The following is a 25,466-nucleotide window of genomic DNA, read 5'->3' on the forward strand; positions in this document are numbered from 1 at the left end:
TTTTTTTTTTTTTCATAAAAGGCCTTTCCCTATAGAGATGCATTATGTAATATATGCATTCAGCAAATACTGTGACAGGCTTATGCATTTAGTTTTATATTAAACATGTATATGATATCAAGAACAACATCAGTGTTATTGAAACTCTAAAGTAATTCAAATACTGTACTGCGGTGCTATGCCATAAGAAACTTTATATTTGACCATGTTACCATTGAGGCCTGCCCAAATACAAATATACAGAAATGTTTCCATAGTCCTAGTAGTACCACAAATATCATTTTATAGTCTTGTTTTCTTCTAACAGAACACCACCACAATCTTTCCTTTTTGATATATAGACATTTGTAGTAATCTTTTTAACCTTGTGGTACATGGATTGATCATATTTATTGAACAATTCTTATAAAGTTTGGCTTTTACACTTTCATGTTTTCATCATTATTTATAACACAGGGATGAACATCTTGCTGCATACGATACATTGCTATCTTTGAATTTTTCCTCAGGAAAAACTGGTATGATGGCATGGTTGTTGTGAGAATCAAAAACAGGTAAAGGAAAGGCTTGTAATGTGTAAAAGTCTCTACAAATAAAAGGAGCTATCATTGTCGGCATTATTATTTACATTAGTAGCTGTAGTTAGTAGTGGTGATGTAGTAATAGTAATAAGTATACATCAGTATATCCAACACACCTACAATATCTCTATATTGCACAACTTTGCAATATTTCCCAGATGTCATTGTTTTTTTAAGTTCTCAGTGCTTCACTTAAAGAATGAGATTTTTAAAAAGAAACCTCTGTTTAAAAATATATAAATATTTATAAAATATTATCATGAAACAATGACTATGTTCACGAAGAATAGAGTAAGAACATTTTGAAAGTTGAAGTAGGCATATGGTATACAATTCTTTAAATGTTAATTCAGATTTGTAAAAAAACACAATGAACACCTTAAACATTTCATTGCTTCTGAAAGTTGCTATTTCCATAAATAGGCACTGTGCTTTATTTGCATTTGGAAACCATCTTTTTAAACAAGCTAATAACAACTCTTATTTATTGGTAATCACTATCTGTGGCCTTTTTCCCTATCTGTTAACTAACAATGATATATTTAAATGTACAGATCACCATTCCTCTAACCACAGTCAGAGGACCATTTTTCAAAATACTCTAGCAAGGCTTTATAGATGTAGGGTTTCCTTAGAAGTTTCTATTATTAATATTTTTGTCTTTTTTGTAAGAGAAAAGCATCCATATTTAGGATGCAAGGAGGTAGACATATGGGGACATTATTCTAAAAGCTCTCCATCTAAATATTCTTGAGGAATGACCATAAAGAAATATGGTTACTCTGTGTGTATTTTTGTATTACAAACAAGAAGCTGGTGAGCACCACAAGCTTCTTAAGGGTAATATGAAAATCAAGGCCCATTTTATATTTTCTCTAATTTTCAACAATAAACATGAATGCTCTGCTGAATAAGGGATAGAAATGGTGATACAAAACAACAACAAAAAAGAGCATGCTGCCCTTTTCTTGCAGGAAGTAGAGTTTAGGAAATTGATAAACACACAAATCTCCCTGTCTTTCTTTTTCCTTTTTCAAATACACATATTGAAGGCTTATATGAATCAGGAGATTTTAAAGCTCTATTCATATAGCTAGTGAAACTATAATGCAAAATGCTAAGAGATTTAACAGGTATATAGCAAGAGGACAGTTGTAAAATTGAAGGTGTTAGGGTAAACTAAGCAAGTGGTAACATTTGATTGGGGATTTGAGAGTGGAAAAGGAGATAGAAAGGGCTTCCAAGTAGAAATAAGGTCATTAAAAAAAAAAAGACAAGGAGATAAGTGCATGGAGACATGTATTCTGAAAACAAAGAAATGTGACTGAAAATATTATATGCTGCCTTTTCACACACTCCTACCCTCCTACCATGGTTAAACCTGATGCCTTAAACAAGCAGCACAAAAATTTAAAACCATCTTTCTAAACCATTAAAGAAAAGGATCACTTCTTATTTCTAAGACCTAACACGTATCTCTAACACAGAGCTGGCATTCCAAAAATGTTGGTTGAATGAATCCATTAAGGTCATAAAATTTATATTCAACTTTCAGAAATCAAGAGCTTTTGATGCTGTGTGTGTAGCATATATGTATGGGAAGTAAGGGAGGGCATACCACCCATTTGTGGAAAAAGTGAAAACTGACTTTCCAGTATTGGTCCAAAGCCTGGACATAAGGGACAGGCAAGGAGATGCATAGCATAGGACAAGTTTCTTTAGACTTCACATGTTCCAGGAAGTTAAAATCCCGTTACTGAGGAAAAGGTCCGTACCCAAGTACACTGAGTTCTTCAAGTCACTCAATAATGCTTGGGGTCATCCAAAGAGGACCTTGAATTTTTATATTTGGAGCAAAATTGGAACTTACTTATTTCTGAACCACTTAATCTTGCAAAGGCACTCTCTGGCAAAACTACTTCATAGCTCTGCATAAAAACCATATGGTCTCTTGAAGCATGCGGGGAAAAATGTTTTCTTAAAGCTGAATTTTTTTTCCTAGCCAAGATGTTTAGTGCTTAAACTAATGAAAGGGACAGCTAAGTTTTTTCGTTTTCTTTTTCTTTCTTTTTTTTTTAAAACAAACTATTCACTAAACATTTAGCAGTTAAACAACTAAAAGGCAGCTGGAGCCTGGAACAAGTTAGTAAGCTGGAGAAGTCTTTTAATTGGAAAGAAATGATTATTTTACACCAGCCAGCAGCACCATGAACTGGCATAATTTCTCTTTCTCATTGTCTGTTGTTTTTAATGAAGTAGGAGATAAGATTGGAAAGCCACTCAAACAAAGTTTCCTGGTGTGAGATCACATGCCTACACACCCAATCGGAGACTGAAATAAACCAGGACAATCAGGCAACGGCAGTGGTAGCTTGTCTAGTGGGGTAGATTTCTACATATAAACGGTACTCTGTTCCCACATGTAATTTATGATGTGTGTGTGTGTGTGTGTGTGTGTGTGTATGTGTCTGTACATACCTAAATAGCACCAGCAAATTTTTTTCTTAGGATTTTGAAAGGATATTTTCCTACAATTACTAGTTTCATTCTTAAGGTCTTTTTCTGTTTCATTAAAAAAAAAATTTGCTTTTTTAAAATAAAGGTAATATCTACCACTTTAGATTGATTTCTCTTCTTGTTACTGATATTCTTTAAGAAAAGTTGTGTTTATATTATGCTAAACACTTCTGTGGTCAGCTCTGAAGTATTAATATTGTTGTACACATCTCTGGATGTGCAGAGATGGCAAATGAACAAATACGGTTTTTTAAAAAATGTCATTATACCAGTTTGATCTATATTTCTAATTTAGAATAAATATTACTTTATGTTAGAAAACTTTTTCTAAGTCAGTATGCCCAAATTCTAAGTTAATATGCCCCAATACTGATTTTTATCCATAAAAAATTCAAGAACTAAGAAATGAGTCATATAAAAGATATACTTTCACCATTTGACCTTTATCATTTGCTTTGCCAAGTGTACTTTAAATGCAAACAAGGTCAATGGTAATCCTTAATAAAAATGAATGCTTGTAAAAGCAAGAGAAAACATCATGCCCTAGTGAGTCTAATAAATATAATTCACTCTTCAATCCCATGGAAATAGTAAAATCTTCTCCTCTATACTTAAAGGATTGATTTAAAAATATAAATAGAAAGATAACTTGTATGCGAAGTCTAGATCTTCCAACAAGACATTATTTTAATGGCATGGTATATATATGTACAAAAATACATCGATTTCTATCCTCAGGTAAATTCCTAGCATTTCTTTACCAGAAGTAGGCAGGAAGACCTAGGGACGTGGCTATTTGTTTCCTAAAAGGAAGGGGGGAGGGACCCCAAACCAAAGCACTCAAAGAGAAGAGGGGGAGGGGATTGATAGCAGCATCTTAGAAAATGCTCTCCACCGTTAACAGGGCAAACCCTCTGGGAAGGAGGAAAACCAGTGGAAGGGATGCAGCTTGAATACTGGAATATATCTGAATCATCATCAAGATCAGTCTTGTGGTGCTAATGGAGTCAGACAAAAAAATGAGAGAGAGATGTGATTTTTTTTTTTTTTTTGCTACTGATCATTTGTTTCCCTTCTTAACACATAGAATCACTCTGAAAACTGTTAGAATAAATGCAAAAATGCTTGAGATTTTCCATTGTTTATTCAACTAACCCAGTTTTGGGTTTTCTTACAATGCTTCCTATCACGTTTTTAAAAATATGTATTTAAGAAATGAGGTTAAATCCCTTGCTTGGTGGGATATCTGCTCTCTGAATATGGGGGTAGAGTCACAGGTAAAATGCTTCAATATTCCATTCAGAATTTCTAGCTCCTTATTTTGTTTAACGAGCAGAGCAAACTGAGTTTCTGAGTTATAAATACAGTTAACTTTGTATTCTTCCATTGTATACTACTTTATCTGTAGTGCTAAAACAGTGCTTAGCACATAATAGGTACTCAACAAATATTTTCTGAGTTAATTATCTCAGGAATATTTTAAGACAGTTTAGACCTATTTGGGTCTGCAAAACCAATTTAGCATGCTTCAATGATTATATTTTGATAAATGAAATAAAAAAATAAAAGAATACATTGTATAACTAGGGTATCATTTTGTGCAAGCTGTTATGTATGAGTGCTGGGTCATGTTCCATTAGTGGGTGATAAAATCATTTCAGTGGTCATGACTGTCTTAAAGAAAGAAAATAGAGTAAGATAGGATAAGACAGAATGGGATCAAAAAGATCAGAGTGTATCACATATGATAAGAGTTTTTTTTAAGGAAACTTGTTTTGTATTAAAAACATGCATCTAGTGGATTATAATGCAAGTTAATTTCTCACTGTAGAAGGCAGTACCAAAAGACTGAAAAACATTGCTTTAGAACCAGACCTCTGGGTTGCTCAACTGTGGGGAAGATTCTATGGAATTGTGGTCCAGGAAGCATATCTATCAGGCTATCTAGTATGAGACGTGTCCTGTGGAGCTGTGCAGCACAAGATTCCTGCTCTAGGGCCTCCGTGATAAATATACTCCCTTATACCTGTACCCATGGGTCTTGGACAGATACTCTGAAATTTCCTGGAGCAGCTCTCCCCTAAGAGTACCTCAGCAACTCCTTCAGACTGCTGTTGCTTAGTTCCATTTTTAATCTGTAAGAGGTGAGTTGTTGCTTTGAATTTTCAAGAAGTATAATTCTTATAAAATAATGTTTACTCTACTCTTTGCATGACTGGCATTAATGTGTTTGATATAAGTTCCTATAAAGGATGAGCGCTACGATTTTATTTATCCAGTACTACCTGCATGTAGAAATAAAATGTTTTGATACCACAGAAATATTTTTAAGCATAATTTTAATGAGTGAAATTCTTGTAGAGTTAACATTTACTGCCTAGAGTTTGGGTACTTTTAAAGCTGCGTCAATGTTTTCGGACCACTTGATTTTAGTAAATAGTAGTTTAGGCATGTCCTAGAGAACTCAAGAATTTCTAGTGACTTCATTAAGTGAGTTCAGTGTATTGCAATGGAATAAAATTCTCCCAATGTGCACACTGGGGCAATTTATTTCTTGAAAGGTACAGAATAGATCATTGAATCAGCAAACATATCACACCACTCTGGGTTCTGTTTTCACCTTTGATTATACAGACTCCATGTCTAAAGTCAAACATATTTCAGTTCCTTTTGTTCACAAGGAAACATTAAACCTGGAATATGTAAACAAAACAAGGGGTGTAACCCTGATCATAGGAAACCTTCTTAAACAGCAAGACATTGTTGTAAAAATATCTTACAGCAAAGAAGACATGGCTCATTGCAAAAACTTAACTGAAAGAACAGACATAGATTTTTATCACACAATCAAGAATTTAATAGAGTTTTGGTATTTGGTTAAAAAACAGAGCAGAAGGCAACTCTGAACCTAGAAGCCTTGTGCATCAGATGAGGGATAAAATCTAAGTATTTAAAAATGTGGTTGGAAATACTTTTAATAGCAACTATTATTTATTCAGTCATGACCTTAAAGGAGCCTTTGCCCTTCTCCCCTCTGCATTATTCCCTGTAAGACTAAGAAATTATTTCTACACAAACTTCCCATATCCTGAGACGGCTAACTTATACAGTATAATCCATCCTTGAGCATTTTTAATCCCATAATATTTTTGCACCTGTAGCTTCAAAAGTAGGGAATGACAATTTCCCTTTATTTATTTATTTATTATTTATTAACTTATTTTACTGGCATGTTCTGAGAAAAAATTACATAGAACAAAAAACCAAGCTCATTAGTTTGCAGTCTTTTATCCAAAGTGTTCTTTTGTGGTCTCTATTTCATTTTCTTATACCTACCATATTAATAGCTGTACTGAGTTTCGATCAAATGTATTCTGTGCTGAAAGAAAAACACTTTCTTTTCCAAAGTTTTAAAAAAATTTATAAATATCCATGAGCATATATTTATTCATAGGTTTATTTATATTCTTGTTAGTCAATATATCTCTTTAAGAGTTAAGGCAAATCAATGTTTGAATTATTTTCTCTTCTGGTACAAATTCATGCTCTGCCTCTTCAGAGGATTCTATTTTCATGTGGTTAGAAGAGTTGATTAAATATTTTTTATTAAAAAAAAATAAGAGAATATAAAAGGGTTTTAAAGTGAAAAACTTGTATTTCATGATTATCACCATAGAGAAGGTGAGGTTTTGTTATTAAGTTGGTGAGCAAAGTTGTCTAAATCTTTTTTGGTTCTTTGAAAACGGTGAAAAACCACAGGCCACATGGACACTGACAGAACTCGGTCCTCGCCAGAGGCCAGGGTTCTTGGCATGGATGGTTTTTTGTTCTCTGGCCAGCAAGTGGTCAGCAGGCAGGAGGCATGGGCCTGGTAAAATTTGCCAGGCAAGGGCACTTGCTTCTGGATTCCTCCCTAACCCAAATCACCACAGGACACGTGCTGGAACCATTGAAATGCTAAAACTTGCCTCTCTTCATAAATGGAAAGTTGTTTTAAATGTACACTACTGATGGATTTCAGAACATACCTGCATTCAGCAATTTGAATGTTTGGACTGAGACTCAGGAACTTTGGGGTTTGGTTGCCAGATCCATCAGAGCTTTGCTTTACAACTTGAGGAATGTCAGCAAGTATCCTATCGGTCATTTTCTAAATCTGTTACATGGAAATATTAAACTTTACTTGTAATTTGAGGTCCAAAAAGTTAATAGAAACCTGTAAATGTTACAATGCAAAGTGTTCAGAGAGCTTTCATGGGAAGGCAATTTCAAAACACCAAATAGAATTAATAAAGCCTTGTATAGTCTTAAATTTTAGAAAGATTTTCTAAGCATTTTATATTTTTTATCTGATTTTTTTTCTTTTTTTTTTTTGACCTCTGCCTCCAATTCCCGTATTTGAGATGTAATACATTTTTAAGTATGTCCCATGGAATTCACATATAGGCCTTAAAAAAATCAGTGTTTGGGTTGTTTATAATAGAAAAACTCTTTAGAAGAAGTTTCTGAAAATAAATTACCAATCAAATTAAGTGTTCTCAGAGCAGGTGATTTCTTCTCTTAATTGAAGACTTACTGTAATAATTTTGAGCTGTTTAGGAGAGTGGGAAAAGGCACTGAATTGAGCTGGTCGCTTGAGTTCTGTCCAGGCTTTGTCACCACAGAGAAGAGCAGGCCCATGTTCTTGTGGGGCTCTTTCCCCCTCACTGTGTTATCATGCTTGGAAGGGCAGAACTAGTACCTGCATAGTTGCCTCCTTCAAAGATCTACTGACATATCACTCACTAGGAAACACATTCTGATCTGATTAAAAGAAGTGATAAAATCCATTAATAAAAAGGTCACCAAATGTGATTCACAAATGAGGGGCGGTTCTCTTGATAAGTTTGGATATTTCATCTGTGTTGATACAAATATCCCAATCTCATTATACACTCTGATACCAGAGTCCAGAGAGAAGGCAAAAATAACTTTTGTCTAAAAGTGCATAAAAATTTACAAACATGGCTTTTAATATACACTGATGTGCTTTAATTCCTGACTTGTTGGGTATTTTTAAAGATTTTGCCAGTGAAAACAGCATTTTTGACTATTGAATGTTTTAGATGAAGAACTTACACAGCTTGGAAGAAAATGGATTTTAGAATCAGATGAACCTGAGTTCAAATCTTAACTTAGTTACGCATAGTCTTGGACAGTTATTTACATTCTCCGATCCTCAGTTGCTCATTTCTAAAATGGGGGCAATAATACCTTATAGTTTGGGAAACTACACAAATCAGAAATAATATAGGTAAATAAGCTGGCACATACTAGGTACTTGATATCTATAAGCAACATTTTAAGAATAAAATGCATTTTTCTTCTGATGTCTTACTGGTATGCTAGGAATACCTAGCTGAACTTACAGAGATAGCTGTGACTGTCACCAGCTAGCTCACTCTGCATGCCTAGCCTTGGTACTTATTTGATGGATGAATAAGTGTCAGAGTAAATAAATATTTAGGCTAAGCAATTATAATGACAGTACATTTAGCTGACACAGTTTACTGTGTATCAAAAAGAAACACGGCATTAGAGACCTCTTAAATATTCAACTCATCAAAAGAGTTACATTAATTAGTAAATCTACCCATTTTCACAACCCACTGCACATCAGATCTACATACATTAATTAGTATTTAATTTTATTAGGTTTAATATTTTAAAAATTCTTACTGACCTAGATTTTTATCAAGTAAATGCTTTCTGTTAGCTTACACATGATTGGTCACATCCATATCATCACTAGACATTTATTTTTGTCCCATTTATCTATTTCTATGCTAACACTTTTCTAATATTAATAAATTTCAACCTGTGTGTTTGACACTCCCAGTGCTGGCAATCCAGATCTGACGCTTTACAGAGGTTCATGGAACAAGAAAACACATGTCCAAGACTACATAAAATAAGTCTATAAACTTAACATTCAGAAGAAACAAAAATATAAATAAGTGTTGGTCTTTTCCATTATAGATAAATTGAAATACATCATTAATAAAATATATACACTTTGCAATATGAACTCAGACCTGAAACAAAGTAAGTTGAGGTAAGGGGTATCAATTATGTAAAGATATATAATACAAGGAGACTAACAACGTCTCATCTAAACGACTGAAGGCATGCTTAATAAATACGGTGTATCTTAAAATAGTTATGGATTTTATGGGGCTTTAATCTTCTAAAAGCGTAAGATTAAATTTTCACTTGTGTGGAATTATTTAAAAAGGAACACGAGTCATTGAAAAGTTGGAAGCCCCTTTGGAACAAGGATCCTGTTAAACACATAGAAAATAGTTTCATGAGATTCTTTAGATTGAGAATATCAAGAAGGCACTAATCATTTCGATTATCTTCTCCACCATATACTGTTTTTCACACAAGAGGATCAATGAGCAGTTCTTCAGGAAACACTGACATCCAGACATAAAACATAACACAAGTTGTGGAGGATGGCAGGTGTAAGGAGTGACACCAGGAAGGAAAACACTGGATTTTACTAACAGCAACACAGGCTTGTGGGTTCTGATGCTTTTCCAGCATGATGGTATATTACAGTCTATACATATCTACAAAACAGCTTATTAGTAAAAGCCTCAGCAATTTCCTCATCTCCAGTAGCCATCTGGTCTGCAAAGCCCACTGTTTTCATATCTGAGTAATACTGTCTCTATCATTATCTTTTGTTTCCTCCCTGTTATTTCCTATAAACCTATCAAATCATTAGTGTTGGGTTTTGGGTATTCTTTCTATGCTTTTCGTGGTCAGATTTTTTGATGTCTCGATGAATTCACCTCTTTAGTGCTTCTTCACTGATTTTTATAACAATTTCTGATAACTCTATTGCACAAAACACAGTTCATTCTAATGTGTCTACTGTTAAATAAATTTGTCTCCTTCATTATAGTGGATGAAGAGATAGAATAAATTTGGGTTCAAAACTTTAATGTCAATGGTAAAAATAATGATTAACTTCTACAAGAAAACTATAAAACAATTTCAAGATCAAAAATTCTGGAAATCAGGTTTTCAAGCCTTTTTTTATTTTTTATTAGAAAACTTAAATTATTACCTTTTTTTAAAGGGAGGAGCCAATATCCACTTTTGAATTTTCTCAAACAAATAATAATAAAGGATAGCAAACTAGGATAAGAGAACACATTAGAAGACAGCTTTCTACTTCATACAACTTCTAGTTACCTTTTCCTATCCATTCACCTATTTCTGGTCAGCAGCAAGAATAAAAAAAATCCATTTATTTTTGCCTTTTTGGGTTTTCCAAGATGAGTGTCATTTACCTGAATACAAACAAAAGCTAGGGGAAATGACTTTTATGTTGGCATAGACCAAGTAAGTACATGTCTCATGAACCAGGAAACCCTGCCTTCTATGGCTTCTTTTGTAGTTTAGAGTCCAATGGTTATAAAAGCAACTGAAAGTCAAACAAAATTCAAAATGACACAGATCAACAACAAATAACGGAAACATATGGAATCCCCTTGCTTGTTCTTTTTTTCTAATAGACAAATCCCTAGCATTCTGTAAATAAAATTATAAATACTAAAGAAATGATGACAATTTCACAACAGGGAAAGGATCATTTCTTATCATAATAAATATTTTGGTACAAATTTTAAAAAAAGTAGAAAAGTTTAGTACCTTGGGGTACTTTTTTCTAATAAAACCATACCTGCTTCAGAACTTGTTTGATTATAGCTGCTAACAATGCTGTTTGGTATCACTGGAGTGGAGGACGTTGAAATTCTTGACTGAGGTGGATTGGGATGTAATGAATTTCCTAAAGCCATGCCCGACTGACTGAGCATCCCACAGTTCCCGCTAGCCTGAATCTGATTTATTAAACCTGCGAGATGGTGGTTTGGGACTGGACTGTTACTGTGAACAAAGTTAGTGTTTGCATTGTGGCAGTGCACGGCTTCCCCTCTCAAAGGTATGGTCTGTGTCAGTGAATTCTGAAGAGCACTGGAGTTCATATTGGGATCTGTAAAATGCAGCTGGTTAGCAGAGCAAGGCAAAGCAGTATTTGAGCCCCCACAACCCGGGGTACTATTGCTACTCAAGTGAGAGCTTTGACAACTCATAGACTGTAGTAACTGAGACATTGAACTGATGGGAAAGGAACCCTGACCCTGCTTTCTTAGCAAGTCGGGTCCAGGTTTAGGAACTGCAGAACTATCCATTTGAGACTGTCTGAGCAAACTCAACACTGTGGTAGGTGGCTGTTTTCTTTTCCGCAATGAGTCTTTTTGCTGAGACATCAGCTTATCTCTTAGTGCTGCTCGACCACTTTGCCCTTCTCCTGTCGGGAGAAGCATGTTGGCAGTAGGAGGGAACATGGTGTTTAAAGTGCTATGTCCTTCAGTGTTGCCACTGCCAGCAACAGCTCCAGAATTGCTACTGCTGCTACAGTTGTTACCAGCAAGTTTGTTTTGATTTGCTAGCTGTGCTTTGGCTGCTGCTGAGAGTAAACTACTTGCTGGAAAGGAGGCAGCATTGTGCTGGTTCAAGATCTGATTTAAAGGCATTCCCAGCAAACCAGGCTGACTCTTTACAGAACCACTTCCTGCAGATGCAGTAGGAAAAGCTGCACTGCTTGGGGTATTTAGTACATTACTCATTCCAGCAATTAATGGGTTAGGGATATCCTTGTACTGATGATGTCCATCGGACTTGGTAGAAGGGCTTGATGGCATTGATGGCCTTGGGGACCCTATCGTTGACCTTGGTGACCTGGGTGGAACCTTAATACCACTACAAGTGGCCTGGGGTCCTAGAGGTGGCATCATGAAATTTCCGTGATCTGATGATGTGGAAGATGAGCGTGATCTTTGGGGCGATGCCTCAATCCTTCCAATTCCAGTCCCCATCATGTGCACTGGGGATGTCACTGGAGAAGGGGACAGGGAGGTTGAAGCTGAATGCTGAACTCTTTGTATGTGACTCCCATGATTCATATGACCAGGTTTTACGGTTGGCAAAGGGAGATTACTTGGCAAAGGAACAACAGCAGGAGGCATGCTTACATTCATCACAGGTACCTGAGAGTGGACATTTGAATGGAAACTAGTTGGATTAATGATAACAGGGTTCTGATTCACTGGTTTACTAGGAATAGGGTCAAGAATGCCAAGTGGATCTTTCTCGGATGTTAATGGCTTTTTCTGAAGAGCACAAGAAGGTGGAGGAGGGGGAGGTGGGCCTTGGGGTGGTTTGTGGTGGAACATTGCTCGTGGTATTTCCATATTAGTTGAAAAATTACACATTGGTTTTTTCATTACTGGACTCTTTGTAGTCAAGGTTGGGGAAAGAGGTATATTAGTCCTTCCAGCCATTGCACAGGATGACTGTACAGGAGAACCATGTAGCATTACCGACGGTGGAGAAAGAGGAGTCCTACTCAAGTGAATAGGACTAGAATTGGGAGCTCCATGAAAACCAGGATTACTTCTTGTGAAAACATCTGGGCTTCCTAGTGGGTCAGTCCTTGGAGAGATTGAGCCATCTCCATATATCTGGGAACCTGATGATGCTGGGCTGGGTAGGCCTCCATGGCTGCCACGGAATGGAGATTTCTGTCCGTGTTCACTGCTGCCCAATCTCTGCCGGGGGTAGACAGGGTGGAGTTCTTGTTGCTGGCTTCCAGGCAATTCTTGTACATATAGCCTTCCCATGGCATTTGATGATCCAATCATTAACTTGAAAGGATTCTTACATTCAGGCATTACAGAATTTGTAATTCCTTCATGCGACTTATTTCTTACAGATCTTGGAGTTGCTGCCCGTGAAGGTACTACTGGAGTTGCATCTGATGTGAAAGACAAACAAAAATTCTGTTAGTGGTCTCAATTCTTTTGTGTTGGCATGGGGGAAGGGAAGGAAAGGAGGAACTGAAGAAGGGAAGGCATCTGGAATAGAAATTTGCAAACAGAAGCTGTGACTCTATGCAATTAAAAAAAAAAGTTCTGTGCTCTACAGTAAACTTCGATGGAAAAAACAAACATTATTCTCTCTCAGTTGACCAAAAGTTCTCAATAACCGGCCATTATGTTTGTTTACTTCTTATCAGTTGAGAAAGGATGGGGATTTGAATCAGCATATACTCAAATTAGCCATTCTAATAATATTTATAATGTGAAAAATCAAGATTGACAGCCTCTTTGGAAATGGTGATGTTACTGTCTTGTTGGATTTGAATTTTTTAAGGACATGGTTACAAGAGAAAATTATAAAGTAGGGTGCCTCAGTGGCTCAGTCATTAAGTGGCTGCCTTTGGCTCAGATCATGATTCCAGGGTCCTGGGATCGAGTCCTGCATCAGGCTCCCCGCTCAGTGGGGAGTCAGCTTCTCCTTCTCTCATTTGTCATGCTTATGTTCCCTCTCTCACTATCTCTCTCACTGTGTCAAATAGATACATAAAAAAAAGGAACAAGAAAATTATAATTATGGCATATTTTCTTATAATTTGAATACATTGCTTTTTAAAAAAAATTTAAATTCGATTAGCCAACATACAGTCCACTGGTTTTTGGTGTAGTATTTAGTGATTCATTAGTTGTATATTGCATTGCTATATTCACCAGAAAATTTGTTACCCTATGCATCTTTCTGTTACCTTACTAAAACTTGCTCAGGACAGCAACGAAAACTCTTCCTTATCTCAACATTCTCACTGTGAGAGCAAAAGAGCCTTAACTTTAGTGAATTAAGTGAATGGGATTTTGAATCTTTTAAAATGGGGATGATAACAAACAACAGCTAAGTGCAGTGATACTGCAATCATGTTTAGCTTCTTCAAGTCTGTAGCAATATTGTAATAAAATTGTAACAAATTATAGAATATTGCAATTCCTTTGCCCTTGATAAGCCATTATTGTAAAAACAGCCTTAGGTAACAACCAACTTAGGTAGAAGATGGTGATTCTTTTATTAGGACAGAATTCCTATGCAGGATTTACTCAGAATGCTAAAATCTTCACTACTGGGTTCCAACTGAGTATTCTCTTTTAATAGCAAGCATTGCTCCCTCCCTGGCTTTCTGGAATCCCTTCCATTCTTTTGGAGATCAGACAGAATATAGGCAACAAAAGCAAGCCTGCTCATCATACAGAATTCTCATTCTATCATGTCAGAATTGTAAGTTTAAGTTTTTTAAGCCCCTGAGGATGTTTAACAATTTACCAAGTTGTGCCTTCTAAAACAGATGGCAAATAAAATCAGCTTCATATGCCAATTTCCATCAACTGGTGGTGGCTGCTTAGTGAGCTATGTCAAAAGGATGTTGCAGCCTGGCCGGGCTCTGTGAGAAAATGTCAGTGAGTCCATTACAGGCATGGGTGATGAAAGTGGTATTATTTATACGATATATTGGCCACCCCAATTCTGAGGCTAGCAATATATTAGCAAGTATACTTGGGTTCACTTGGAATTGGATGTATATTTACTTAAATGGATAATCACACACTTAAGATAAATATAGTTCTCCTACCTGCTAGACAGTATACAGGTAAAATTATATCATTATAATTTTTAAAAAGATTTTATTTATTTATTTATTTGACACAGGTAGGCAGAGAGAGAGAGAGAGGGAAGGAGGCTCCCTGCTGAGCAGAGAGCCAGATGTGGGGCTTGATCCCAGGATCATGACCTGAGTTGAAGTTATAGGTTTAACCCACTGAGCCACCCAGGTGTCCCTCATTACAATTTCTAAGACAGTGGTTCTCAGCCTGAGGTATACAGAAGTCTAGGTAGGTTGCATTAAAGAAATAAGAGAATGAAGTGAATATATATTCTTCTTGGAAAAGTGGGCTTTCTGTTTCTGGCATGGTAAAGATTATTTGATAGAGTGGTTTCTGCACATAATATATGAAAAGTTGAGAACCAGTGATACAAGAGAATTACAGAAGATAAACCCAACTGAACTTATTTTCTTGTTAAAGACAGAACTTTAAACTTTATAGTTAAAGAAGTAATATATGGAAAATATTTGGCGCATTGCACCTAGCATCTAGTGAGAGCACAGTTGTCTATTATTAACATCATTAGCATTATTAGGTGATGAACTGTATCCTTATTAGTAACAAAACCACTGAGTTATGTCTTTTTTTTTGTTATTTCTATAATTACATACAGTTCAATGTTTAAAAATACAGACACTGGCATTCTTATATTCAACAGAATTTAGAAAACAGCTGTGGTTTAGAAAGGATTTCTCCTATACCTGGGGAAAAATAGTTAACATCTTTAAGATGATCGGAATAGTAAATAAACAAACAAAAGTCATGCTGATGTTGTGTTATACTTAGCAACCGAAGTATTACAAGAGTTGGCAAACGGAAATGCTGGGCACTCACCAAGTGCTTTCATGTATACTCAAGCAGACCTTTCAAAATAAGAGACAGAAACTAAATATATCCTCATATATGTAAAATGAAGAGGAGTGAAAAGTACTACTTGAGTCTCCTTAACTTTTATTTAAATCCCAACCCTATAATACAGTTTAATATTAGGAAATTAAAATAAATGCTATGTCTGAAGCTAGTAAAAGGATAGCGATCAATCCAATAAAGCATAACATTTTAAAAGGGGATGGAGATATACCTCTTATACCTATACTGGTTAAAGATTTACCTTTAATTTCAATAATGAAACTTGTATGTATAAGGTATGACAAAAGACCTAGATCAAGATTCTGCTAGGGTCATTAAAAAAGTGACAAGGGAGACTTTGTAGAAAGAGGTAAAATTGATATAATGTGGTATGAGAATGGCAGCAGATATATGCAAGGTAATATGCAAAACGAAAACATAGTTTTATCAAGGTGGCAAGATAATGATAAATTTCAGGTAATTTATTACTATTAAATATGTCTTTAAATTGTTGTAATATCTTTGAATTTTTAAAAATGTAGCTCATTGAAAAAGAAAAATTCCCTAAAAAAATCTTTTTTTACATACCTTAGTGGAGAAATTTTTCTGATCATTCCTGTTAAAGTTCAAAGGTTGGAAGGTTATGGAAGAGGAGTTCTCTGTTAATAACTGCCAAATTTGTCTTTTCCTGCTCTCTTTACATGAGTTCTAAGTGTGACTCTTTAATTACCTGTATGATGTCACAACTGCTCCTCTTTGTATCTAAAGCTGGTAGTAATTTGGTCTCAATTTACCTATGCAAATTTAATCTTTCACTCAATTCAGATTAGTTTCCACATCGTCTCTTAATTATGCTATACTCATACGGAATAAGAATTTTCTTATTCCCCTCAGATTTCCAAATCTTACTATTTTCCAGGGCTGGTTCAAATCTGAGGTCTACCATAAAACCTCTTCTAATCATTACAAATTATACTCATTGTTCCTATTTTTCAGAACTCTGAGAACAGAATCGCTTATTCTTCATAAACAAACGCTTTGGTGCTCAGCCATATTTTGTCTTGAATTATTACACAACTGTTAAGTTGACTGTAATATTTTGGAGGGAGCTCACATCCTAATTCACACAAAAAGTTTCTGAGTCTCAAAGTATTTTTTACATCTTAAATGTAAAAAATTATACATTTTTTTTTACAGATTTCAGATTAGTTAAAAGGGAAAATTTACCACAAATTACAGATTAGTTACAAAGGGAAAAGTTACCTTAACAATAGAGAAATTGGATATACATAACTTTAATCAAGCACTCAAGCTTAATGTCATCAACATGGGATAAATTGATATTCTGTATCTCCTAATGATATAACATCACCCATGCAATATTCCACTAAACTGTGTTTAACCTGAGTATGAATAAATATGAACAAATAATCAGGCAAATCCAAACTGAGGAATATCTGTAAAGTTGAATTAGATTCTTCAAAAATAGATTTTAAAAGACTGGGGAATTGGTGTAGATGAAAGAAGTATAACAATTTAGTGCAGTTGTATGATCTTTGATTGCATCCTGGGTTTAAGAATTGAAGAAATTATTAGGACAATTAGAATTTATTAGGACCACTGGAATAACTGGATATTATTAGGACAACCACTTTCTAATCATATCCACTGTATATTATTATTATTATTATTATTAAAGACTTTATTTATTTGACAGAGACAGAGACAGTGAGAGAGAGAACACAAGCAGGGGGAGTTGGAGAGGGAGAAGCAGACTTCCCACTGAGCAGAGAGCCCAATGCAGGGCTAGATCTGAGGACCCTGGGATTATGACCTGAACTAAAGGCAGATGCTAAACAACTGAGTCACCCAGGGAACCCTGAACACTGCATATTAGATAATAAGTGCTAAATTTTGAATATGATAATTAGATTGTGGTTTCCATAGGTGAACATCGATGTGTGCTGACGTATTTAGGGATGAACTGTCATAATATTTGCAACTTTTGCCACAAAATATTAATTGTCAAATCTAAATGAAGGGTACTTGGGTGCTCAGTGAACTGTTATGTAATTTTTCTGCAGCTTTGAAATTTTTAAAAAATAAAAGCGTGTGTGTGTGTGTGTGTGTGTGTGTGTGGTGGAGGTATGAAAAGTTCTTGATCAGGTGATTTCTCTTAGTAGGTGTTCAAGAAATAGCTACTAAGTGACTGAAAGAATAACACTGGGGGCACCTGCATGGCTCAGTCAGTTAAGCATCTGTCTTTAGCTCAGGTCATGACCCCAGGACTCTGGGAATGAGCCCTACTTGTTGCTCAGCAGGGAGTCTGCTTCTCCCTCTGTCCCCCTCCCCGCCCCCCACCCCACGCGTGTGCACACGTACTCTCTCTCTCTTAAATAAATAAATAAAATCTTTAAAAAAAAAGAATAACGCTGTTAGCTGTGGACAATATTGCTGGTTCTGTTTGAGGACTTGATACCAAACACATCCAAACCAACTCTAGGAGAAATGTTACATTTGTTTTCTAAAAATCAATGATACTTTTTCATTTGTTACCTCAGCTCTGTGTACTTGCATAGCATTTGTATGTGTTAATTGGTGTTTATTCTGCTCAGTTGACTCAATGATTTAAATAGGAAACCTGGGGAGATAACTTCATAGGAATTTTTCAGACTAATTTGCTATTTGTCAAAAATGATAAAACGTACAACTTTAAAAGCATTCTGCGTGTTTTAAAAAGGGGACTCAGAAAATGTTTGGCTAAGAGATTTCCAGTGATTCATCCGGAGAAAAGATGGGGAGAAAAATTTCTAAACCTTTCACCACATTACATACTTGTTCCTCCCCCGGGACTGGTGAGCACCAGAGAAGGATGTGGGGCTTCCATGCTTTTGTGAAGTGTGGCCACTGCAATGATTTTTCTTTTATGTATGCATAGCTTTGTGACATCTTCATCTGCTTTAACATCTTCTGCAGTTCTCTGTTTCACAGCAGCTCCAGGATCAAAATTAAACACCTGGAAAAAAAAATTCTCTGTTTAGAATATGTCTGTGAAAACATTAAATTAGAAAAAATTCTCTTGTTATAGGAAAAGTTTTGCATAGATTAAACCATAAATTTGAATAAAACCATCTCAAGTTTTTAAATTTAAGAAAACAACTTTATGTATAGTATAATAAATACTTCTGATGAACTCTTGTATTTTACTGACAAAGTAAATAATGAAAATAAGACAATCAAATCAAGATAAATGTATGGAAAGTTATAATACCTGATAATGTTTGCAATTTTAGATACTTCCTAATGTCATAACAGTCCAAAAACAGATTATGGTACATTTAAAAACCTCTAAGAACTGACATTTCTACATGCTTACTTTTTCTTTGGCTTTATTACTGTATTAATATTACTTTTTCAGGGATTTAAAACGTCTATTACTCTATATTTTAAAAAAAAATATTATTACTTATTGTGTACATACTTACAGTCTGTTTCAAATGCTTTTTTGGGGGTGAATGTGATGACACAAATAAAAGGAAAAGCTGTCCATTAAACTTTAGTTCTAAGATTAGCACATAATAGATATTCAGAGAACAGTGACCTGTGTTTCTATGCTATTCTAAAATATTTTATTATTTAAAATAACTGTATTTTTTACCTTGCAAAGGACTAAAACAACTTTACTTTTGGCTCAGAGGGTTCAGCCTTGTGATTTTAGATATATTTGTGGCAGATTTAGCAACACCAGTGCAAAAAAATCATATTATAGATTGAATATTTATAGTAGGGGGAAAATGCACTATTATACAATGAGCATGTGTATAGCTCAAATAAAAAGGTGTTAAAGAGATTCTGATGAAATACTTAATATGAATATAGGTTTGTCACTTTTGAACATGACCAGGACTTGAAATATTTCCTACAATTTTAAGCATTCCAGAACGTATGCAAAGGTATCTAATTAGATAAAGACTTTAAAGTGCATATATGATTGGAGAAGTAATATAAAAATGAAATGCCAAATGAGAAAAACAAATATATGAAACACCTAAAAAAATACAGCACTGCCAATAGATCTATTGTGAAATGGTTACCTTGGGAAGAATAAGAGGACATTCCAAGCCACACTTGCATGTTCCGTCAGTAAGCAGGTATGTTTTAACCTGCTCCAAGCAAGATAACAAAGACCCACTGGGACTGTAAAAATAGTTTAAAAAAACATCAGGAAATAATTCTGACTGCACATATCATATGAAAAAAGGCATAATTTATAGTCTTACTGTCCTTTACATGATAACATTTTCCTACTAAGGAAAAACATTTGCTTTGTCAGTATTATGTTATCTACTAAATTATAGCCTTTAACACTATCATTCTTTCTTTTAACCAAACTATTTCTCAGAAAAATAGAGATTGTCATAGAAAATTAAGTAAAAGTATTTTGAAAACCAAGAGTGCACTAAGGATGAAAAAAATGCTATTCTTAAAGAAGTACAGAAGCAGGCAAGAAGGACCAAGAAAACTACATGAAAGTAACCATTATTTTAAACTAGAAAATCTACCTTTATTTTATTTTATTTTTTAGATTTTTATTTATTTATTTGACAGAGAGAGAGAGAGATCACACGTAGGCAGAGAGGCAGGCAGAGAAAGAGGAGGGAGCAGGCTCTCTACCAAGCAGAGAGCCCGACGTAGGGCTCGATCCCAGGACCCTGGGATCATGACCTGAGCCGAAGGCAGAGGCTTCAACCCACTGAGCCTCCCAGGCGCCCCTAGAAAATCTACCTTTAAAGCTGTTTGAGGAAAGACTGAAATTTAGGAACATGTTGGAAGTCAAACCAGAAAGTGACTAAATCTATAAAAGTTGGAGCTAACAAGTTTTTCCCTTCAGTTTTGGAGTCTAGAGCTATATTGCCCCAATGTAAAAACAGAGTTTCCTTTTTTCCCCAATCCATGTTTTTCTTTGAAGATAGACAAGTATGGCCCAACTCAAATTGTACTGAAGAACTAAACCAGACTGTCAAGTAAAGAGGAGCCATGCAGGCCTTCTGGTTGGTAATTGGGGTAATGCTCTCAATGTTACTACTCTGTGGGTCAAAAAGTCAGTTTAATACATGAATACTGATCAAGTTTAAGTCTACAGACTAGGTACTAATTCAGATGATAGGATAAGTCTTTGATTTTTATTTATAATGAAGGTCAGTTTAAAATGGGCTATTTGGGGGCGCCTGGGTGGCTCAGTGGTTTAAAGCCTCTGTCTTTGGCTCAGGTCATGATCCCAGGGTCCTGGGATCGAGCCCCACATCGGGCTCTCTGCTCAGCAAGGAACCTGCTTCCTCTGTCTCTCTCTGCCTGCCTCTCTGCCTACTTGTGATCTCTGTCTGTCAAATAAATAAATAAAAAAATCTAAAATGGGCTATTTGTACCTTAGGACTTGTACTATTAATATGTTGATTTTATAACTTAAATGCATATTAGGCTTGAAAATTTTCATATATTTTCATTCAAGAATATCTTTTATTTATGACTATTCCTTCACTTTAGCCTTCTGATTAAATTTATCCAGAAATTATACTCGCCATTTTGTATACAAAGCATTACTCTACTGGGGGCAGACAGCCTATACAAAAACAGAGGTAATAGTTTTAGATCTATAAATAAACCAGATTTAAAATGCAATTCATTTTTATGGACAATCATATAAGTGATTTATGAATATAGAAAATTTCAATTAAAATCTTCCTCATTGTTGACTCATTCATTTGTTTAGACTAACAATTTTTTTCAGATGATATATAAAAAGTAATTCCCATATTACAGACGAGTTCCAACCTAGCGGTAGGGACAACCAGACGACTTTGAAGGTCTGGCAATTTTGATAAAATAAGATTACTAATTAGTTGTCATATGAAGAATTAATGAATTTTGTGAAAAGAAACTGCCTAGCATTTTACAGTTAAAGAAAGTATACAGACTGAATCCTATAGGAATTTAACTGTAAAATTAAACCCGAAGACAAAAATTCCTGAATTTCATTAGAGTACTCTACTCTAGACACTTTAAAAACATTTTCTCTCAATCAGTCAGTTGAGTTCTTTCCTTCAGCTGTAGCTCTTTAATTAACTTTTGGGAGTAATAATTAATGTAAAAAATAGTTACAAGTCTTAACGGCACAGATAAAGCTCAAAAGATTGGAAGCAGGTGGGAAATTTAATGTGCAGCCTCGATGCTACCCTCAGGCAGGAGCAGCTGGAGACCAACCTAAAAGTTACAAGCAAACTGCATGTTGAGAAGGGAGCTACAGAAGGAGGACTAGCCTCCTATATATGTTTAAGTAGTAATTTAACCAGTTATATATACAAACAAATAAAAACCATGCTGACTGAATTTATTTGATGGTACTTAACCTTATCTAGTGAAGTTTGTTTCTGAAATAATTCTTAGTGTATAGCTCTGGATTGGGAGAACTCACAGTACCAGATAGTGAAGTCTACTTACACTTGGAAAATCATGAATGAACAAGATGAATGACAGATTCTTAAACTTAACTTGATTTAACTTAGCTCTCAGCAATCTGAAAAGCTGATGTATCTTCCATAGGAATGAAGATGAAGTAAAAAATTTAAATTATTAAAATTTTAGACTTATTTGCTCTAAGCTGAATATATATATAATATATATATATATTTGCTCCTTATAGCCTAGAATAACCACAAATATGAACAGTAACATTTATATCTTGCTATATTACAACAAAATATTTTTAGCAGTTTTAAACAACATTGGCAATAGGAACACTTTGAAAAACTTATGTGTCCTTATCCATCTTATCTACTATGGGATGAGCCCCACATTCCCTGCTTTCTTTTCCTTTCACTCCAATTAATATAGGGCACATCTTTACCATTTCAGGAATAAAATACTTATGTGCAAAACAATTTCAATAGGTAATTAAGTTTCCCTCAAGAAACAACTTACACAAAGCAAACAAACCTGAGAGAAAATCTGAACTGACTTTTGAGTTGTTAAGGTATGAAATCATTTGTATTTATACAATAGAAAAGATCTCATTTATAAAAATACATCCTTGTTCAAATACAGAATTCCACTGAAGCTGGGATACAAATAACCACACTGAAAGAAATAGCATTAATGCCACGTAATGGGGTTACATTACATTAATTAAAAAGTTAAAAAGTCCTAAGTCTGCTTCTGATAGTTTTTTTTATTACACCACAAACAAAGATTTATATTATCATAACCTTTCATATACTTCCTGATAAACTACAAAATAAGTAACTTAGGTGGCATTTGTTTAATAATAAGACTAAAACTTGGTTAAGCATTCAAGATGAGTGTAGGAAAATCCTGAGCGCAACTCTTCCCATAGACATAATAAACCTACAACTACATATGGAATATTGCTCCTTAAAGACTTAGAAACTAGATGAACAGAGAGCTTCCACAACATGGGGCAGCACCGAGGTATGTGGAAGTGGCAGAGATACAGTCTCAATAAGGAAAAAAACCACACCCGAGGCATGGAGTTCCACAGTCAGGAAGAATCTAAAAGGTACGGAACTCTTCCCTAAAAAATAAGAGATTTAAGCTCCACATCAGACAACCCAACCCTTAGATATTGCACAGGAGGGACAAGTCCCCCAAATAGCTGGCTTTGAAAAACCAACAGAAAATACGTCCAGAAAAACTACATAATTATAGGAAACAAAACAAAACAAAACTGCTCTCAAAGGGCTCATGCATAGACTTGCTTGACCCAGAAACTAGAGCAAAAACACTAGATTGAAAAGTGCGTAGGCCACAGTGGAAGATACCTACTTACCAATCTTGGAGAGTCTGCTGGAGAAGCAGGAGGCAGCAGGGCCTCTCCCCAAGGACTAAGAAATTGGCGACAGTCATTTCTGCCACCTCATTCTGCCACGCTGATCCAGGCACTGGTGGGCACCATTTTGGAACCCTCCTACTAGATCATTAATGCAAAGGGGTGTGTCTTACTCTGAGCTCTACACAACCTTGCGTCTCTGCCAGGCCTTGCAGCCTACAAGATCCTAATCTTGCCCATCAGCAAGCCTGCAGCAGTTACCCTGAGGCCACAATCCAGCCAGGGCAGGGGCCAGCCCTGCCCAGCAGTACATCCACAGCAATTGTGGCCCCAAGGCAACAGAATGGTACACAATGCCCACATGAGGGATACCTCTGTAGCAGCTGACTGGTGGTTAGGGAGGACTGCACTTCTAGGACTCATAGGACATCTTATATAAGGCCACACCTTCAAGACCAGGAGAGGTTGCTGAACTGCCTAATACATAAAAACAATCACAGAGAGGTAGGCAAAATGAGGAGACAGAAGACTATGTTCAAAAAAACAAGACAAAACCTCATAAAAAGAACTAAACAAACAGGGATAAACAATCTGTCTGATAAAGAGGTCAAAGTTATGGTCATAAACATGGCTACTGAACTGTGAGAACCATGGATGAACAACACATTTAGAACTTCAATAAAGAGATAGAAAATAAAAGAAAGTGCCAATCAGAGCTGAAGAATACCATAACAGAAATGAAAAATACACTAGGGGGAATAAACAACAGATTAGAAGATACAGAAAAATGGATCAGCAATCTGAAAGACAGAGTAATGGAAATAGCCTAAATTGAATGACAAAAAAGAAAAAAATTAACATGTGAGGATAGTTCAAGAAACCCCTGAAACAACATCAAGCATACTAACATTCACATTATATTTAGGGGTCGCATAAGTAGAAGAAAGAGAGAAAGAATTGGAAAACTTATTTAAAAATTATAGTTGAAAATGTCCTGACCTGGGAAAGGAAAGAGACATCCAGGTTCAGGAAGCACAGAGAGTCGCAAACAAGATAAACCTACAGATCTACACCAAAACACATTATAATTATATGTCAAAAATTAAAGATAAAGAGAGAATTCCATCCCCCATCCTCCCCCCCCAAAAAAAATAACAGAGAAAAGCAATTAGTTACATGTAAGGGAATGCCCATAAGACTATTAGCTGATTTTTCAGCTGAAACTTTGCAGGCCAGAAGAGAGTGGCATGATAAATTCAAAGTGCTGAAGGGAAAAAGCTTACAACCAAGGATACTTTCCCTGCACAGTTATCAATCAGAATTGATAAACAGTTTCCCAGACAAGCAAAAGCTAAAGGAATTCATCGCAAGTAAACTGGCTCTACAAGAAATATTAAAGGGACTACTTTATGTAGAAAAGGCCATGACTAGAAATAAGAAAATATATCAAAGAAAAAAATAATCTTGCTGCTAAAGGCAAATTTACAGGAAAGGTAGTGGATCAACCACTCATAATGCTAGTGTGAAGATTAGAAGATTAGAAGACAAAATCAATAATATCTGCAATAATTAAAGGATATGCAAAATAAAAAGATGTAAAACATAACATCAAGAACATAAACATGGTTAGAGGAAGAGCAAAAATGTAGTGTTTTCAGAATGCTTTCAAACTTAGGTGACCACCAACTTAAAACAGATTGTATGTATAGGTTGTTATATATGAACCTCATGGTAACCCCAAACCAAAAACAGATGCACAAAATAGATACACAAACAGAAAAAATAGATACACAAAAAATAAAGGGAAAGGATTCTAAATATAAAACTAAAGAGCATCATCAAATCACAAAGGAAGAGAGCAAGAGAAGAAAAGTACAGAGAAGAACTACAAAAACAACCAGAAAACAACAAAATGGCAGTAAGTACACACATATCAAAATTACTTCAAGTATAAATGGACTAAAATGTTTCCAATCAAAAAATACAGTGTGGCCGAAGGGATTAAAAAAACAAAAACAGAAATAAGACCCATGTGTATGCTGCCTGTAAGAGACTTAACTTCAGATCCAAGGACACACACAGACTGAAACTGAA

General features: G+C 35.3%; 1 protein-coding gene across 3 annotated transcripts in view; it reads right to left on the reverse strand.

Moving 5' to 3' along the window:
* Nucleotides 1-25,466, reverse strand: part of MBD5 (methyl-CpG binding domain protein 5) — a 151,712-nt gene that overhangs the window by 32,312 nt on the left and 93,934 nt on the right. For all 3 annotated transcript variants that reach the window (XM_044242517.1, XM_044242518.1, XM_044242516.1), the window contains 3 exons: nt 19,624-19,726; nt 18,365-18,545; nt 10,834-12,969 (listed from right to left, as the gene is read on the reverse strand). In XM_044242517.1, coding sequence (XP_044098452.1) covers nt 10,834-12,969; nt 18,365-18,545; nt 19,624-19,726 — 2,420 coding nt within the window. The remainder of the gene's footprint in view (nt 1-10,833; nt 12,970-18,364; nt 18,546-19,623; nt 19,727-25,466) is intronic.

Source organism: Neovison vison, chromosome 3 (assembly GCF_020171115.1).
Source record: "Neovison vison isolate M4711 chromosome 3, ASM_NN_V1, whole genome shotgun sequence".
Taxonomy (NCBI): Eukaryota; Metazoa; Chordata; class Mammalia; order Carnivora; family Mustelidae; genus Neogale; species Neogale vison.